Source organism: Zonotrichia leucophrys, chromosome 28 (genome assembly GCF_028769735.1).
Source record: "Zonotrichia leucophrys gambelii isolate GWCS_2022_RI chromosome 28, RI_Zleu_2.0, whole genome shotgun sequence".
Classification (NCBI taxonomy): domain Eukaryota; kingdom Metazoa; phylum Chordata; class Aves; order Passeriformes; family Passerellidae; genus Zonotrichia; species Zonotrichia leucophrys.
The window spans coordinates 5,767,833-5,786,331 of NC_088197.1; the positions used below are offsets into that span (position 1 = coordinate 5,767,833).

General features: G+C 53.8%; 1 protein-coding gene across 8 annotated transcripts; it reads right to left on the reverse strand.

Annotated features, from left to right (window-relative positions):
• Nucleotides 1-100: 100 nt before the first annotated feature.
• Nucleotides 101-17,530, reverse strand: HOMER3 (homer scaffold protein 3). Of its 8 annotated transcripts, XR_010442954.1 has the most exons (11): nucleotides 16,666-16,913; nucleotides 9,751-9,889; nucleotides 6,996-7,152; nucleotides 6,234-6,365; nucleotides 5,619-5,726; nucleotides 5,302-5,423; nucleotides 4,582-4,738; nucleotides 2,507-2,617; nucleotides 2,149-2,229; nucleotides 1,393-1,692; nucleotides 101-1,311 (listed from the first exon to the last, which is right to left on the reverse strand). XR_010442954.1 is itself a non-coding variant. In XM_064734564.1 (10 exons), coding segments are annotated over exons 2-10 (1,059 nt in total). In that variant the 5' UTR covers nucleotides 9,765-9,889; nucleotides 17,421-17,530; the 3' UTR covers nucleotides 101-1,503. The 8 variants fall into 8 exon arrangements, 7 of the variants coding, with proteins under 7 accessions (XP_064590634.1, XP_064590628.1, XP_064590630.1 ...); XM_064734564.1 differs by lacking the exon at nucleotides 16,666-16,913 and adding an exon at nucleotides 17,421-17,530 and having other exon boundaries at nucleotides 101-1,692; nucleotides 9,763-9,889; XM_064734558.1 differs by lacking the exon at nucleotides 16,666-16,913 and adding an exon at nucleotides 17,421-17,527 and having other exon boundaries at nucleotides 101-1,692.
• Between the last annotated feature and the right edge of the window lie 969 nt (nucleotides 17,531-18,499).

The following is an 18,499-nucleotide window of genomic DNA, read 5'->3' on the forward strand; positions in this document are numbered from 1 at the left end:
TGTCCTTGGGCCCTGTCCCTGTCCCACACATCAGGACATCCCTCGGGGCTTCTTCCAATAGAAAAAGGACCAAAATCAGAAACAAAACCCCAAGAGCAGCTGAGATTTGCTCCATTTAATTTCAATTACCCTCACAGGTGCCAACCCAGCAGCCTTGGTGCCCTCAGGGATGTTCCTTGGCCCAGATTCCCCGTGTTCGGCCCCAAATCCTCAAATCCTCTGTGCTCAGCTCATCCAGGCTGTGAAACTGCAGCATTTCCTCTGGGGGAATCCAGAATTTTCCAGAGTTTTCCTCCATCTCTGCTGCCCTGGGCTGTGCAGGGGCTGGGGATGGAGGAAGAGGAGGAGGAGGAGGCTCAGTGCTGGCTGTGCCCAGCCAGGGGAGCAGGCAGGACCTGCCCAAGGCAAACAGTTCCTAAAAAACGACAGAAAAATCAGCCCCAAAGGGCTCGGCCCCGGCCCTTAGAAAATGTAAAAACCTGGGGGCAGCTGTGGGGTGTGGCAGGGGGGTGGCACCCCTGGGCACAGCTGGCACCCCTGGGCACAGCTGGCACCCCTGGGCTGGGCTCAGGTGCTCCCTGGAGAGGATTTGAGAACTTCAGGTGCCTCTTGGAGAGGATTTGGGGGTTCAGGTGCTCCTGGAGAAGACTCAGGTGTTCAGGTGCTCCCTGGAGAGGATTTGGGGGTCCAGCTGCTCCCTGGAGAGGTTCAGGAGCTCCCTGGAGAACATTTGGGGGCTCAGGTTCCCCCTGGAGAAGGTTTGGGCATTCAGGTGCTCCCTGGAGAGGATTTGAGGGTTCAGGTGCTCCCTGAAAAAGGTTCAGGGGCTCAGGTTCCCCCTGGAGAAGATTTGAGGGTTCAGGTGCTCCCTGGAGAAAGTTTGGGAGTTCCTGTACTCCCTGGAGAAGAACTGGGAGCTCAGGTTCTCCCTGGAGAGGATTTGAGAACTTTGGGTTCTCCTTGGAGAGGATTTGGGGGTTCAGGTTGTCCCTGGAGAGGTTCAGGGGCTCCCTGGGCAGTGAGTGCCCAGCCTGGTGCCCGCTCTGGCCGGGCAGCTGCTGGTGGGTGGCAAATCCTGCCCGGACAGGGCCGAGGCTGCTGGGTGCCCATGGGAGCTCTGGGTGGTGCCCACAGGAACTCTGGGTGGTGCCCACAGGAACTCTCAGTGGTGCCCACAGGATCTCTGGGTGCCCACAGGAACTCTGGGTGCCCAAGGATCTCTTGGTGGTGCCCACAGGATCTCTGAGTGGTGCCCACAGGAGCTCTCAGTGTCCAAAGGATCTTCCTTGGTGTCTGCAGGATCTCTCGGTGGTGCCCAGAGGATCTCTGGCGCCCAAAGGCTCTCTCGGTGTTTCCCTCAGGATCTGTGGGTGGTGCCCAGCCCCAGCTGAGGTGCCCAAAGGATCTCTTGGCACCCAAAGGCTCTCTCGGTGTTTCCCCCAGGATCTGTGGGTGGTGCCCAGCCCCAGCTGAGCTGCCCCTCTCCAGGGCTCTCTGCCCTGCTCAGTTGCTCTCCACCAGCTTGGCCAGGCCCTGCCTGAGCTCGCTGAGCTCGAAGATCTTCACATCCATGATCTCGGCCACCTTGGTGACCTCGTGGTGCACCCTGTCCCTGTGTGCCAGGCTCTCTGCCAGGCTCTGCTCTGCCAGCTGCAGCCGCTGCTCCAGCTCCGCGTTGCGGGCCTCCAGCTCCTGCGGGGACAGACGGACAGACTGACGGACAGACTGGTGGACAGACTGACTGCTCACAGCCTGAGTGCCACCCCAGGGCCCTTCCTGAGCCGGGTCCCTGCCCCGGGTCACTCGGGGTGAGCTCTGTGCCCTGCCCTGCCCGCGGGGTGGGAGGGCAGCTGTGCCCACAGGGATCCCCCAGCCCGGTGGGGCTGGCACTGGATCCTCTCCAGGCTGGTGGGGTTGGCCCTGGTGCCTCCCTAGATGGGGATCCCACCCAGGATCCCACCCTGGATCCTCCCCAGCCTGCTGGGATTGGCCCTGGATCCTTCCAGCCTGCTGGGATTGGCACTGGAGCTGCTCTGGATCTTCTCCACCTGCTGGGATTGGCTCCATCACAGCCTGGGCAAAGCAGGGATGTCCCCAAGGTGCCACCTCCCCCTTTACCCACAGCCCAGGTGCCACCTCGCCCTTTACCTGCAGCTTCTGCAGCGTCTCCTCGCGCTCGCCCTCGGCCTCCCAGCGGCCGCACCTCTGGCTCTTCAGCAGCTGGATCTCCTGGGGGAAATGGGGGATTGGGGATTGGCTTCTTGCAAATATTGGAGTGAATATTGCATGTGGTAATGTGAAAAACGTGGGTTTATGACTGGAGGTCTCTTCCAGCCTGGTGATTCTGTGAGTTCTGTGACTGAGGGAATTCTGAGCTGCCAAGATCCTGAGCCTCTCCAGCCCAGCACATCCCTGTCCCTCAGAGCTCTGATAGCCAGGGGATCTGGCAGGTTTTGGGGGATCTGGCAGGTTTTGGGGGCTCTGGCAGGTGTTTTGGGGTTCTCACCTCATCCTTGGCCTTGAGCAGCAGCTCCAGCTCCTCCAGGCTCTGGCTCAGCTCCTCCTTGTTGTTGTCACTGGAGGAGTCGGGGGTGCCCTGAGCCTCCAGCTCTGCCACCTGCAGGGTGAAATCATTCCTGACCCCTCAATAATTCACTGCAGGGTGAAATCATTCCTGACCCCTCAATAATTCACTGCAAGGGGAAATCATCCCTGACCCTCAATAATTCACTGCAAGGTGAAATCATTCCTGACCCCTCAATAATTCACTGCAGGGTGAAATCATTCCTGACCCCTCAATAATTCACTGCAGGGTGAAATCATCCCTGACCCCTCAGTAATTCACTGCAAGGGGAAATCATTCCTGACCCCTCAATAATTCACTGCAGGGTGAAATCATTCCTGACCCCTCAATAACTCACTGCAGGGTGAAATCATTCCCTCAGGAACCTCCTGACCCCTCAATAATTCACTGCAGGGTGAAATCATTCCTGACCCCTCAGTAATTCACTGCAAGGTGAAATCATTCCTGACCCCTCAATAATTCACTGCAGGGTGAAATCATTCCTGACCCCTCAATAATTCACTGCAAGGGGAAATCATTCCCTCAGGAATTCCCTGAATCATTCCCTCAGGAATTTGCTCACCCTCAGCACCACTGCCATGTTCTGCCCTCCCTGCAAACCCACCTGGCAGCTCCTGCTTGGGGCTGGGAGGAAAACAATTCCAAAATGGGATCACGCCCATTTTGTGGCTCAAAAAACCATTTTGTGCTCAAAAAAACCCACTTTGGATGGGTTTCTGTGCTTTCTGCAGGAATTGTGCACTCCAGCACAGCTGGGCTGGCTCACACCCAGCCCTGAGCCCCTCCAGCTCCATTTGGAGATCTCCAAAAGCTCTGGAGCTGCTGCAGAGCTGGGCTGAAGGGTTTGCCCAGGAGAGCTCCCCTGGAAAATGCAGCTCGGTGCCCTGGATTATTCATGAGCAGGATTCATTTTTAAAATGGTTCTGTTCCTGCTGGGGCTGCTCTGAGCTCTGCAGGCAGCTCCAAGGAGCTCACCCAGACCGGGAGCAGATCCTGCAATTCCCGGAGTGTCAGGGTGGCCAGAACCAAACCAAAATGTCCTGATTTTGAACACCAAAATGTCCTGATTTAGGGACAATGATGGAGGTTGTTCACTGAGTTATGGCTCCTTCTGTGATCCTGCCAAGGCCCAGGGAATCCTGAGGGAACCCTGAGGGAGGAATGTTGGGAACAACACCAGGGAATCCTGAGGGAGGAATGCTGGAAATTCTGAGGGAATCCTGAGGGAACCATGAGAGAATCCTGAGGAAATCCTGAGGGAGGGATGTTGGGGATCCTGAGGGAATCCTGAGGGAGGGATATTGGGAATAACAACAGGGAATCCTGAGAGAATCCTGAGGGAATCCTGAGAGACAGACGTTGGGAATCCTGAGGGAACCCTGAGGGAGGAATGTTGGGAATCCTCGTGAAATCCTGAGGGAATCCTGAGGGATGGATGTTGGGAATAACACCGGGGAATCCTGAGGTAATTCTGAGGGAGGGATGTTGGGGATCCTGAGGGAATCCTGAGGGAGGGATGTTGGGGATCCTGAGGAAATCCTGAGGGAATCCTGAGGCAATCCTGAGGGAGGGATGTTGGGAATCCTGAGGGAACCCTGAGAGAATCCTGAGGCAATCCTGAGGGAGGGATGTTGGGGATCCTGAGGGAATCCTGAGGGAATCCTGAGGGATGGATGTTGGGGATCCTCAGGAAATCCTGAGAGAACCCTGAGGGAATCCTGAGGGAGGGATATTGGGAATAACACTGGGGAATCCTGAGGTAATTCTGAGGGAGGGATGTTGGGGATCCTGAGGGAACCCTGAGAGAATCCTGAGGGAGGGATGTTGGGAATCCTGAGGGAACCCTGAGGGAACCCTGAGAGAATCCTGAGGGAGGGATGTTGGGAATCCTGAGGGAACCCTGCGGGATGGACGTTGTCAGTCCCGAGGCAGGGATGGCGGGTGTTGTCCCTCAGCCGTGCCAGCCCAGGCCCCGTGTCCCCGTCCCCCCGGCTCACCCGCTGGCGCAGCGCCTCTGTCTCCTCCTGGTAGGCCGCCAGCTCCTTCTTCCACTGCTCCACGCTGGCGTTGGCCTCGTGCAGCGCCGCCACCAGCTTGGAGTTGTTGTCCTGCAGGCTGAAGAACTCGGCCTCCCACTGCACCTCGCTCACCGAGCTGGGGACGGAGGGGAAAACATTCTGGGGTTGGTTCTGGGATTGATACTGGCATTGATTCTGGGATTGGTTATGGGATCGATTCTGGGATTGGTTCTGGGATCGGTTCTGGGATCAATTCTGGGATTGGTTCTGGGATTCTGTGAATGATTCTGTGATTCTGTGATTCTGTGATTGATTCTGGGATTCTGGAATTGATTCTGGCATTGATTCTGGGATTCTGTGAATGATTCTGTGAATCTGTGATTCTGTCATTGATTCTGGGATTCTGGGATTGATTCTGTGATTCTGTCATTGATTCTGGGATTCTGTGATTGATTCTGTGATGGATTTTGTGATTCTGTGAATGATTCTGTGATTCTGAGAATCTGTGATTGATTCTGTGAATCTGGGATTCTGAGATTCTGGGATTCTACAAATCTGTGATTCTGTGAATCCAGCCAAGGCTTTGAGCAGCAGACAGAGAGAATGAAAAGTGCAGAACGGATCAGAATAATTTGGGATGACAAAACCGAGCACCCAGCCATGCCAGAGGGGAGAGTTTGGGGCTCAGAGCAGCCTCACCCCTCGGAGAGCATCTTCTTCAGCCTCTCCTTCTCGGTGCTGATCTCCACATCCGCGCTCTGGCTGCGGAACAGCTTGTCCTCCCCGGGCCCGTTGGAGCTGATGATGGGGCTGGGCAGCACCTGGGGGGAAAACAGGGACAGGTGATGAGGATGGGGCTGGGAGGAAGGACAGGTGATGAGGATGGGGCTGGGAGGAAGGACAGGTGATGAGGATGGGGCTGGGCAGCACCTGGGGGCAAGGACAGGGACAGGTGGGCACCTCCAGCAGGGTCACCTCCCTTTTCCTCCCCTTTTCTCCCCATTCCCCAGCCTCACCTGGTGGGAAGGGAGGCTCAGGGCAGGGTTGGTGAGCTCAGTTTTGTCCTGGCATTTCTCCCTGGCCACACGAGCTGCCTCCTTCACCTCCTGGAACTTCTCTGCAAACTGCAGGGGAAAGGGAGAGTCACCCTGGGGCTGGGGACCAGTGCAGTAATATAATACAAACTATATTTATATCATAGAAATATTATATAAATATACAATACATTATACATTATATATTACATATTATATATTATATATTATATAAATATATAGTGATGCTCTGCCTGCAGCCTCGTTTAAAACACTTCTGAATTTCTCTCCAACACCAAAATCCAGTGATTTAATTCAGTTTGGCACTCGGGGCCGTGGGCTCAGCACAGAAGCAGCCCCAGCTCCATTTGTGGCGCCCAAACCCCTCTGCAAACACAACTTTAAGCTGTTTTTGGAACTTTTGCACCCTGAATTCCATCCCAGCCTGGTGAGAACAGCACTCAGCAGGTGCCTGAGGATCTTCTGGAGGGGTTTCTCCAGGGGAAGGGTTCCCACAGGTTTCCCAGGTTCCTGGCTCACCTGGGAAGGGTTCCCAGCTCTCACCTGGCTCAGGATCCCAGGTTTCCCAGCTCTCACCTGGCTCAGGTGCTGCTCGGAGGCGAAGCCCAGCCCGTACACCGTGTTGGCCCTGCTGTCAGCCCACTGCCCGAACTTCTGCGAGGTCTTGGTGAACGTCATGTTGGGGGTGATGGTGCTGTTGATGATGGCCTGGGCAGGGGACAGCGGGGCATCGATCAGGGGATCCATCGGGGAATCATTGATCAGGGGATTGGTCAGGGAATCACTGATCAGGGAATCCATCAGGGAATCATTGATCAGGGGATTGATCAGGGAATCCATCAGGGAATCATTGATCAGGGAATCATTGATCAGGGAATCCATCAGGGAATCATTGATCAGGGGATTGATCAGGGAATCCGTCAGGGAATCATTGATCAGGGGATTGGTCAGGGAATCATTGATCAGGGAGTCAGGGGATCAGCCAGGGAATTGATCAGGGAATCCATCAAGGAGTCAGGAGATCAATCAGGGAATTGATACGGGAGTCAGGGAATCAAACAGGGAATCAGGGAACCAATCAGAGAACCAGCTGCTTTTGTGAGGGGAACAGCTGGGATTTTTGGGGAAAAGCTGCTTTTTGTGGGGGGGAAACTGCTTTTCTAGGGCCACAGCTGTTTTTTAAGGACACAGCTGCTTTTTAGGGCACAGCTGCTCTTTAGGGACACAGCCGTTTTTCAGGGGGACAACTGTTATTTTAGGGACACAGCCGTCATTTTAGGGGACACAGCCGTTATTTTAGGGACACAGCTGCCAAGCAGTGCCCGGGGCAGTGCCCACCTTGGTGCCCCCCACGCTGATGATCCTGTAGACGCTGCGGGTGGCATCGTAGAAGTAGGAGACGGTCAGGGCGTGTTTGCTGGCCGGGATCCAGTTCCTCTTGGTGGCTGGGTCGATCTGGAACACGTGGGCCCTGGTGCTGAAGATGGGCTGCTCCCTGTGGGATGGGGAATGGGGCTGGTGACCGTGGGCTCACAGGGGCAGGATTGCAGCTGAACTTTATACTGAAGGTTAGGTACACCAACAGGGCTGTGAATCCTGACTTGATAGGGTTAAAATTTCAGCTGAGGGTCAGAATTCATATTGAAGTTAGGTACACCAACAGGGCTGTGAATCCTGACTTTATAGGGTTAAAATTTCAGCTGAGGGTCAGAACCAATTCATATTGGAATAATGATTTTATAGGGTCAGGATTTCAGGTCAGAACCAATTCATATTGAAGTTAAATACACCAACAGGAGAACAGGGCTTTGAATAATGATTTTATAGGGCTAAAATTTCAGCTGAGAGTCAGAACCAATTCATATTGAAGTTAGATACACCAACAGGGCTGTGAATTCTGACTTGATAGGGCTAAAATTTCAGCTGAGGGTCAGAACCAATTCATATTGAAGTTAGATACACCAGCAGGAGAACAATGCTTTCAATCATGATTTTATAGCATCAGGATTTCAGCTGAGGGTCAGAACCAATTCATATTGGAATCCTGATTTTATAGGGCTAGGATTTCAGGTCAGAACCAATTCAAACTGAAGTTAGATACACCAGTGATAGGTTGGTGATTATTAGATGCTTAAATCTGCTGTAGAAATAACAATTTGAGCTAATTGCTCTATTATGAGCTCATCTGTAGAAGGAAGTGGAGCAAGGGAAGCATTACAGGAATTACTGGGAGCAGCAGAGCAGTGCCCAGCACTGGACTCTGTTAATCCATCACAAAGCAGGGAACAGAGGGTCACAGAGACCTGAGGAAGACATTCCTGACTTCATCCCCGACCCAGTTTGAGCCCACTGACCCAATTAGAGAGAAGAACCGCACACGTGTGAGGGACTAATAACCTCATTCTACACAGAGCGGGGATGGGAGGGGCTGGGCTGATGCAAATGGATTATTTTGGGAAATAAACAGGAGGCGAGAGCCTGGTGCAGCGCAGTCACACGTTTCAGAGCCGGGTGTGATTCTGGTCTCAGTGATTCGGTGTGAGGGCAGCTGAGGGAAGGGGAAGTGCAGCAATTTCCTGCCTTGCTCCCTTCCCTCTGTCCTGTCAGGTGCCAGCCAGCCCTGCAGGGGCTCTGCCAGGAACAGAGATCGTTATGTAATAATTATCATTATGCAATAATCACAGATCCGCTGAGCCACGGCTCTCCCAGGGAAACCCTGGGCAGCTGAGGGAAACTCAGAGGGAAGAATTCCTACAATTATTGCCTCTCTTTCTGTAGCCATTTATCGAAACAGGACAATCCCTGTGGCAGGGAGGAATGAGGAGATTCCATCTTATCAGAGGGTTAATTAATTATTTATGATCCTATATTATTTTATACTATATTACACTATATTACATTGCATCTAAACTGAATCTGCCAAGCACTCAAACCACCCTCACTGTGGGTGAACAATCCCCACACTGCATTCTGCTGTGGCACAAACACAGGCACAGAGAATGATAAGAATTGTGTTTTTCCTTTCTCTGAGGTTCAGAGAACCTGAAACCCAGAAATATTCTTGGGAAGAGCTGTGCCTTGCTCCTCTCTGTGCAGAGCAATGTGGGGCTATTTCCTGACAGGCCAAGGAGCCAAACACCATCATTGTGGGTGACAATCCCCACATTGCATTCTGCTGTGGCACAAACACAGGCACAGAGAATGATAAGAATTGTGTTTTTCCTTTCTCTGAGGTTCAGAGAACCTGAAACCCAGAAATATTCTTGGGAAGAGCTGTGCCTTGCTTTTCTGTGTGAACAGAAACGTGGGGCTGCACACCTGGGCCTGACAGGCCGAGGAACCAAACACCCTCACTGTGGGTGAGCAATCCCCACACTGCATTCTGCTGTGGCACAACCACAGGCACAGAGAATGATGAGAATTGTGTTTTTCCTTTCTCTGAGGTTCAGAGAATGTGATTCTTGGGCAGAATTGTGCCTTGCTTTTCTCTGTGCAGAGCAATGTGGGGTTACACACTTGGCCCTGACAGGCCAAGGAACCAAACACCATCACTGTGGGTGAACAATCCCCACACTGCATTCTGCTGTGGCACAACCACAGGCACAGAAAATGGTAAGAATTGTGTTTTTCCTTTCTCTGAGGTTCAGAGAATGTGATTCTTGGGAAGAGCTGTGCCTTGCTCCTCTCTGTGCAGAGCAATGTGGGGCTATTTCCTGACAGGCCAAGGAGCCAAACACCCTCACTGTGGGTGAGCAATCCCCACACTGCATTCTGCTGTGGCACAAACACAGGCACAGCAAATGCCGCTGCTCCCTGCCCACCCAGGGGCTCCCAGCAGCCTGTCCCATCAATCCCAACACCCCCGGGGCCTCCCCGAGCTCAGCAGGGAATATTTGATTTCCTCCCAGCCCTGGCTCAGGTTTCTCCCCCTCCCCTCCCTCTCTGCCTGCATTTCTGGAGTGAGATTCCAATTTCCCAGGCTCTGTTTCCACGTGGATCGCGACCTATCTTTGGCACACAGAAAAATGGGTATTTCTGCCCCCAAAGCCCCGAATGCCGGGCTGGTTTTGGGCAGGGCCCAGGCAGGATTTACCGGGTTGCTGACATTGGTTAGTAGGGGCGGGAGGCCGGTGCAGTTAGTGGGGCGTCCCCTCCTCCGGCAGCTGCTCCTCGGGGCTCTCTCAGCTGCTCTGGGGCTCCTTCCCAGCGCGGCCTCCACAGGGATTCATTCCCTGGCAAGGGAAAAACCCAAAGTTATTTGTGGTTTGTTATTGCCCACACGGCCAGGCACCCGCAGGGAGCCCCCAGGTTCACAGAGCTGCTCGTCTGCAGTGGTTCCTCAGCACTGAACAAGGTTCATCCCCTGTTGTGGGGGACATTTGGGTGAGCTGAGCCCGGAGCAAACCCCCCTGGCAGCGGGGAAGGGGCCACAGGAGCCTCCGGGGCTCCCGGCCAAGCCCACGTGCTGCTGCTGCTGCTGATGGAAATCCCTCCTGGGAGTCACTGCTCGGGCACAGCAGCTGTTCCTGGGCCCCTGTCCGGCCTGGAGCCTGTCCCTGTGTCCCTGTCCATCCTGTCCCTGTGTCCCTGTCCATCCTGTCCCTGTGTCCCTGTCCATCCAGAATCCTGTCCCTGTCCATCCAGAATCCTGTCCCTGTGTCCCTGTCCATGCTGGAGCCCTGTCCCTGTGTCCCTGTCCATGCTGTCCCTGTGTCCCTGTCCATCCAGAATCCTGTCCCTGTGTCCCTGTCCATCCTGTCCCTGTGTCCCTGTCCATGCAGGATCCTGTCCCTGTGTCCCTGTCCCTCCATGGGGCTGTATCCAGATCCTGTCCCTGTGTCCCTGTCCATCCAGATCCCATCCCTGTGCCCCTGGCCATCCTGTCCCTGTCCATCTTGTCCCCATCCCCGTGTCCCTGTCCCTCCATGTCCCCTCCAGCTCTCCTGGAGCCCTTCCAGGCTCTGGGATCAGCTCCAAGGTTCCTCTGGACCTTCCCTTGCCCAGCCTTGGGCACCTGCAGGCTCCAGGGGCAGCCCCAGCTGCTCTGGGAATCCCATGCCAGCCCCTTCCCACCATCTCCAGCCTGAAACAGCAGAAGGGGCAGGTGAGGACGGAGGGACGGGACAGAGGGACGGGACAGAGGGACACCCAGGGGGTGACAGCCAGAGCTGAGCTGTCCCCAAACACCAGCAAGCTTTCCAAAGCAGCTCTGGGGTCCCCACTCTGTTCCCCTCCCTGAAATGCTGACTCCCCTTTCCTGCTCAGGGCCACAGTGAAGGGTGGATAAATAACGGTGTAAATAAAGGGATAAATAACGGTGTAAATAAAACCCTGGCACTGGGGCTGGCCTTGGCAGATAAGGGAGGAGGAGCAGAGCAAAGGCTGGGAGGACACAGATCCGGTGGCACTGGAGGGGATCCAGGGCCCTCCCCTGCTCAGGGGGAAGGGCACAACCCAACAGCCCTGGAGATTAAAAGTGACCAGTGAATATCCACTGAATGAGGGGATAGCCACGGCAGGAAGGGGTTAAATGCTGCGTTTTTAACACGTTCTGAGCTGGAATGTTTAGCCTTGCATTTTATTTTAAGGGTAAAGAAGTGGGGAGTTGTGAATTGCTGCAACTTCTTTTAGCGGATATCCACTGGAAGAATGCCTTCTTTTAGTGAATATCCATTAAAAGCACCCCTGAATTTAGTGAATATCCTTTAAAAGAACCCCTTAATTTAGTGAATATCCTTTAAAAGAACCCCTTAATTTAGTGATTATCATTTAAAAGCATCCCTTCTTTTAGCAGATGTCTGGGGAGGATCCAGGGAAGGTCCCAAGGAATGTTTGTTATCTGTCATTTCTTATTTGTGATCTGTGATTTTTTATCTGTCATCTGTGATCTGTTATCTGTGATTTCTCATTTATCTGTGATTTCTGATTTGTTATCTGTGATTTATTATCTGTATCTGTGCCCTCAGCTGTGGGTCTGGGCAGAGCAGCAGGGCCCCAGCAGGGCAGGGTGAGGAGAGCTGGGGACACGGTGACACAGGGCCAGGAGGGACAGATGGCACCGATGGCACCGAGCAGGGCCAGCACTGGCACCGCGGGAGGTGCCAGGGGCTGGCAGGGACAGGAGCCAGCCCTGCCACAGTGTCACACGGGCTGTCCTGCCCTGCCACAGTGTCACACAGCCAGCCCTGCCACAGTGTCCCACGGGCTGTCCTGTCCTGCCACAATGTCACACGGAGTGGGCTGCCATGGATGTCACACAGGCTGTCCTGTCCTGCCACAGTGTCACACAGCCAGCCCTGCCACAGTGTCACACGGGCTGTCCTGCCACAGTGTCACACGGGGTGGGCTGCCATGGATGTCACACAGGCTGTCCTGTCCTGCCACAGTGTCACACAGCCAGCCCTGCCACAGTGTCACACAGCCAGCCCTGCCACAGTGTCACACGGGCTGTCCTGTCCTGCCACAGTGTCACACGGGCTGGGCTGTCCTGCCATGGGTGTCACACGGGCTGTCCTGTCCTGCCACAGTGTCACACGGGCTGTCCTGTCCTGCCACAGTGTCACACAGCCAGCCCTGCCACAGTGTCACACGGGCTGTCCTGCCATGGGTGTCACACGGGCTGTCCTTGCTGTCCTCGCTGTCCCCGAGGGTCCCGGCCCGGGCTCTGCCCTCCCACCCTCAGGGGCCTCTCCCTGAGCGGGGTCTGCAGGACAGGGATGGCTGAGGGGGACAGAAATGAGTGAGAACAGGGGAGAAATGAGAGTGAGCAGGGCAGGAATAAATGAGAGTGAGCAGGACAGGAATAAATGAGAGTGAGCAGGACAGGAATAAATGAGTGTGAGCAGGACAGGAATAAATGAGAGTGAGCAGGACAGGAATAAATGAGTGTGAGCAGGGCAGGAATGAGAGTGAGCAGGACAGGGATGAGAGTGAGCAGGACAGGGATGAGTGTGAGTAGGACAGGGATAAATGAGAGTGAGCAGGGCAGGAATGAGTGTGAGCAGAACAGGGATGAGTGTGAGCAGAACAGGAATAAATGAGAGTGAGCAGGACAGGACGAGCCCAGCCCTGGCCGTGCTGAGCCAGCTGAGGGCCCAGCCTGGGGCTGAGCCAGGCTCTGCCTGCCCTGCCCGAGGGAGAGCCCCCAGAAATCCCAGGAGGAAAATCCCCAGCGATCCCAGAGGAGGGAGAATCCCCCAAAATCCCTGAGGACGGAGATCCCCCCAGAACGCCCAGGCCGGGCCGGGCCCAGCACCCCACGGCAGAACTGGGGCACGGAGCGGGGCTGGGAGCCCGGCCCTGCTCCTCCTCCTCCTCCTGCTGCAGGGCTGTCTGTCTGTCTGCCCGCTCTCCTTTTATCTCCCTCGGCAGCCCCGGGAGCGGCTGGCTGGCTGCCTGTCTGTCTGTCTGTCTGTCTGTCAGCGCTGCTGATAAATTCAGCCCCAGCTCCTTCCCCCCAAATTCCAGCCCCTGCAGAGCCTCTGGGGCTGCAGGAGAATCCCCGACCCCGATCCCTGTCCTGGGCCTGGAGCTGGGCTTGGGTGACCCCATTCAGGATATTCAATAACCCCCGATATTCCACAGCCCAGGATATTCCATAATTCAGCCCAGGATATTCCACAGCCCAGGATATTCAATAACCCCCGATATTCCACAGCCCAGGATATTCAATAACCCCCGATATTCCACAGCCCAGGATATTCCACAATTCAACCCAGGATATTCCACAGCCCAGGATATTCAATAACCCCCGATATTCCACAGCCCAGGATATTCCACAGCCCAGGATATTCCACATTTCAATTCAGGATATTCCACAGCCCAGGATATTCAATAACCCCCGATATTCCACAGCCCAGGATATTCCATAGCCCAGGATATTCCACAGCCCAGGATATTCAATAACCCCCGATATTCCACAGCCCAGGATATTCAATAACCCCCGATATTCCACAGCCCAGGATATTCCACAATCCAACCCAGGATATTCCATAGCCCAGGATATTCCACAGCCCAGGATATTCAATAACCCCCGATATTCCACAGCCCAGGATATTCCACAATCCAACCCAGGATATTCCACAGCCCAGGATATTCCACAATCCAACCCAGGATATTCCACAGCCCAGGATATTCAATAACCCAGGATATTCCACAATCCAACCCCGGATATTCCACATTTCAATTCAGGATATTCCATAACCCAGGATATTCCATAGCCCATATCCACAATTCAGGATATTCCACAATATCCACCCAGGATATTCCATATCCCAGGATGTTCCACTTTTCAATCCAGGATATTCCATAATTCAATTCAGGATTTTCCACAATCCAGGATATCCCATATCTCAGGATATCCCACAATTCAACCCAGGATATTCCATAACCCAGGATATCCCACATTTCAATCCTGGATACTCCACAATTCAATTTAGAATATTCCACAATTCAATCCAGGATTTTCCATAACCCAGGATATCCCACATTTCAATCCAGGATTTTCCACAATCCAGGATATTCCACAGCCCAGGACAGTCCACAATTCCTCCCCTGGACGCTGAACTGCAGAAGTGCTTTGGGGACCAAGTTTGGATTCCAAAAATGGATTTAGGGCTCTGGGAATAAAGTTTGGGAAGATGGATTTGGGGGTTTTGGGTACAGGGTTTGGGTTCCAAATCAGGATCTGGGGCTCTGGGTACAGTGTTTGGGTTCCAAAGCAGAATTTGGGGTTTTGGGTACAGGATTTGGGTTCCAAATCAGGATTTGGGTACAAGGTTTGGGTTCCAAATCAGGATTTGGGGTTTTGGGTACAAAGTTTGGGTTCCAAAGCAGGATTTGGGGTTTTGGGAACAAAGTTTGGGTTCCAAAGCAGGATTTGGGGTTTTGGGTACAAAGTTTGGGTTCCAAATCAGGTTTGGAGTTTTCGGTTCAGGGTTTGGGTTCCAAAGCAGGAATTTGGGGCTCTGGGTAGAAAGTTAGGTCCAAAGCAGGGTTTAGGGATTTGGGCACAAAGTTTGGGTTCCAAAGCAGGATTTAGGGATTTGGGCACAAAGTTTGGGTTCCAAAGCAGGATTTGGAGTTTTGGGTACAAAGTTTGGGTTCCAAATCAGGATTTGGGGTTTTGGGTACAGGGTTTGGGTTCCAAAGCAGGGTTTGGGGTTTTGGGTAGAAAGTTTGGGTTCCAAATCAGGAATTTTGGTCTCTGGGTACAGGGTTTGGGTTCCAAAGGAGGATTTGGGGTTTTGGGTACAAAGTTTGGGTTCCAAAGCAGGGTTTTCCCTCCCCAGGAGGGTTCCCAGGCTGCTCCAGGAACCGGATCCGGCTCTGCCCCATTCCCTGGAGATCCCTGGGCAGCTGCTCCGGACCAGGCACAGCCCCGGCAAGGTCACACACACCCAAATAAACCCCAAATAAACCCCAAATAAACGGATTTTTCTGGAATTCTGGAGCCTCCCGGGCGTCCCCTTCCTCCTCCTGCTCTGGGACACAAACGCTGCTACCGCGGAATGAAAATTTTAAAAATTTAAAATTTAATTTAGCAATTAAAATTTAAAAATCAAAGCCAGGCTGCAGCTCAGGAATTCTTCAGCGATTCCAGAAAAAAAAAAAAAAAAACACCCACCAATGAGAAAATGAGAATTAGAGAAACGGGAAAATGAGAATTAGAGGAACGGGAAAATGAGAATTAGAGGAATGGAGATTTAATATATTAACATATTGCTTTAAAAAGAATTTAACTAAAATCAGCTCCTTGAAGGTGATTTTTAAATCTCCTTTGTAGCCAGAGTTATGGAAACTCTGATGGAATTTCAGAGTTATGGAAATTTGAAAAAAAACAGGAAAGAGGAAAATTTTTAAAAAGGAAAATAGAAAAGGGAATTTTTTTAAAAAAAAGGAAAACAGAAAAATTTTTAAAAAGGAGAATGGTAAATTTTAAAAAAGGAAAAGGAGCCCCCAGGAATGTGAGGGAATGATCTGCCAGGATTCCTCCAGACTCGACTGCACGAGAAACTCCAACAACGCCGGGTCCGCAAAGCGGCTGAGGCTGAGCCGGGACGGGAATCGAACCCAGCCCGAGCTCCTGTCCCGCGCCAAAATCCACCAAAAATCCAACAAAATCCACCCAAAATCCAGCAAAATCCACACAAATCCACCAAAATCCCCCAAAATCCACCCAAAATCCACCAAAATCCAACAAAATCCACACAGCGCCACATCCCCGCAGCAGGATCTCAAACCCCAAATCCCAAACACTAAACCCCAAAATCCCAAACCCCAAATTCAAACACCAAAACCCCAATCTCTAAAATCCCAAACCCCAAATCCCGAAATACCAAACCCCAGACTCTAAAATCCCAGTACCAAAATCCCAATCCCCAAAATCTCAAATCCCCAAATTCAAACACCAAAGCCCCAATCTCTAAAATCCCCAACACCAGAATCCCAAACCCCAAATTCAAATACCAAAACCCCAAACTCTAAAACCCCAATCCCCAAAATCCCAAACCCCAAATCCCGAATACCAACCCAGACTCTAAATCCCAGTACAAATCCCAATCCCAAATCCCAAACCCAAATTCCAGCCCAAGCCCCAAACCCCGCTGCAGAATTTCGCTCGAACCGAGCCCCGGGCAGTTTCCAGCCGCTCCCAGCCCCAAGCACAGCCGGGATCCATTTTCCTGCATCCAGAGCCGCCACAAACCCCACAAAAACCCCGAAATTTGAACTCCGGGAAAGTTTTCGGGCGCAGCCCCGCTCCAGCCCTCCCGGCCCCGGTTCCGCCGATCCCGGCGCTTTCCTTCGCACGGGATTGAATTTAAGGAACTTGCAGCAACTCGCCCTCGGCCGCCTCCCTGCCCCGGGAATAAAAGGGAGGCGAAACTTTGCAGCTGGAGCGCGGAAAAAAAGCGATTTAACCCTGGAGCTGCCGCCTCAGAAGCGCCGAGCAGCGAAATAACAAAGGGAAGAACAAAAGCGGGGCAGGGACGGCGGCCGCGGCTCTCACCCCATCCCCGCCGGCTCCGCGCCGCTCCCGCGCCTCCTCCTCCTCTTCCTCCTCCTTCTCCCCTTCCTCTTTCTTTCTGTCTTTCTCCGGATCCGGATGCTCTTTAAATTTCCTCCGGAATTTCACTTTGAAGCGTTGCAGCTGCTGCAGCTGCTGCTGCTGCTCCGCGGCACCGGGAGCGGCACCGGGAGGGGCTCCGGGATCGGGATCGGTACCGGGAGGGGCTCCGGGATCGGGATCGGTACCGGCACCGGGAGCGGCTCCGGGAGGGGCTCCGGGATCGGGATCGGTACCGGGAGAGGCTCCGGGATCGGCACCGGCAGCGGCAGCGGCACCGGGCGGGGCTCCGGGAGTGGCTCAGGGCGAGGCTCCAGGACCGGGAGTAGCCCGGGGGCGGCTCCGGTACCGGGAGCGGCCCCGGCGCGGCCCCGGCGCTCTCCGCGGTTCCCTCGCTCCGTCCCAGCCCGGCGGGGAGCGGCGGGATGGAGCCGGTGCCGCTCCGAGCCGCTCCTGCGCCCGCCCCGAGCCTTGCCCCGAGCCCGGCCGGCCCGGGCTCTTCGCTGCCCTCTCCCGGTGCGCTCCTGCCCGGCCCTTACCTGATCCCTGCCCGATCCTTACCCGGTTCCTGCCCGCTCCCTGCCGCTCCTCGTTCGGTCCTACCTGGTCCTGCCGCTCCTGCCCGCTCCCGGTCCCCGCCGCTCCCTGTCCGCCCCCTACCCGGTCCCTCCCCGCTCCCGCCGCCCCATCCCGCTCACGTTTGGCCGCTTTTCTCCTCCCGACTTTATTGGCGGCGGCGGCAGCACCGCCCGCCGGGACAGGAGCTCGGGGCCGCCCTCCCTCGGTGCCACCGCCCGCCGGGACAGCGGCTCTGAGCCCCGGGAGCGTCCGCACCGCGAAATCCCGGAGCCCTTGGGGTTCCCCGTGCCCCAAACCCCCCGTGCCCCAAACCCCCCGTGTCTGGAATTCACAATTCCACCCTGGCAGCACCAACACGGGTGTGATAACCTGAGTGATAACCCGGGCTGATAACACGGGTGTGATAACACAGGAGTGATAACCAATGTGTGATAACACAAGACTGATAACCAGGGTGTGATAACCCAAATGTGATATCCTGAGTGAGATAACCCAGTGTGATAACACAAGTGTGATAACCAAGGTGTGATAACACAGGAGTGACAACACAGGTGATGATAACCCGGGTGTGATAACCCTGCTGTGATAACCCAGTGTGATAACACAAGTGTGATATCCTGAGTGAGATAACCAGGGTATGATAACCCAGTGAGATAACCCAGTGTGATAACCAATGTGTGATAACACAAATGATGATAACCCGGGTGTGATAACCCAAATGTGATATCCTGAGTGAGATAACCCAGGTATGATAATCCAGTAATGATAACCCTGCTGTGATAACCCAGTGTGATAACACAAGTGTGACAGTGTGATATCCCGAGTGAGATAACCCAGTGTGATAACACAGGTGTGATAACACAGGAGTGATAACACAGGAGAGATAACCCAGTATGATAACACAAGTGTGATAACACAGGAGTGATAACCAGGGTGTGATAATCCAAATGTGATATCCTGAGTGAGATAACCCTGGTGTAATAACACAGGTGTGATAACCCAAGTGTGACATCCTAAGTGAGATAACCAAGGTGTGATAACACAGGTGTGATATCCTGAGTGAGATAACCCAGTGTGATTACACAAGTGATGATAACCCAGTGATGATAACCCAGTTTGATAACCCAGTGTGATAACCCAAATCCGATATCCTGAGTGAGATAACCCAGTGTGATAACACAGTGTGATAACACAAGTG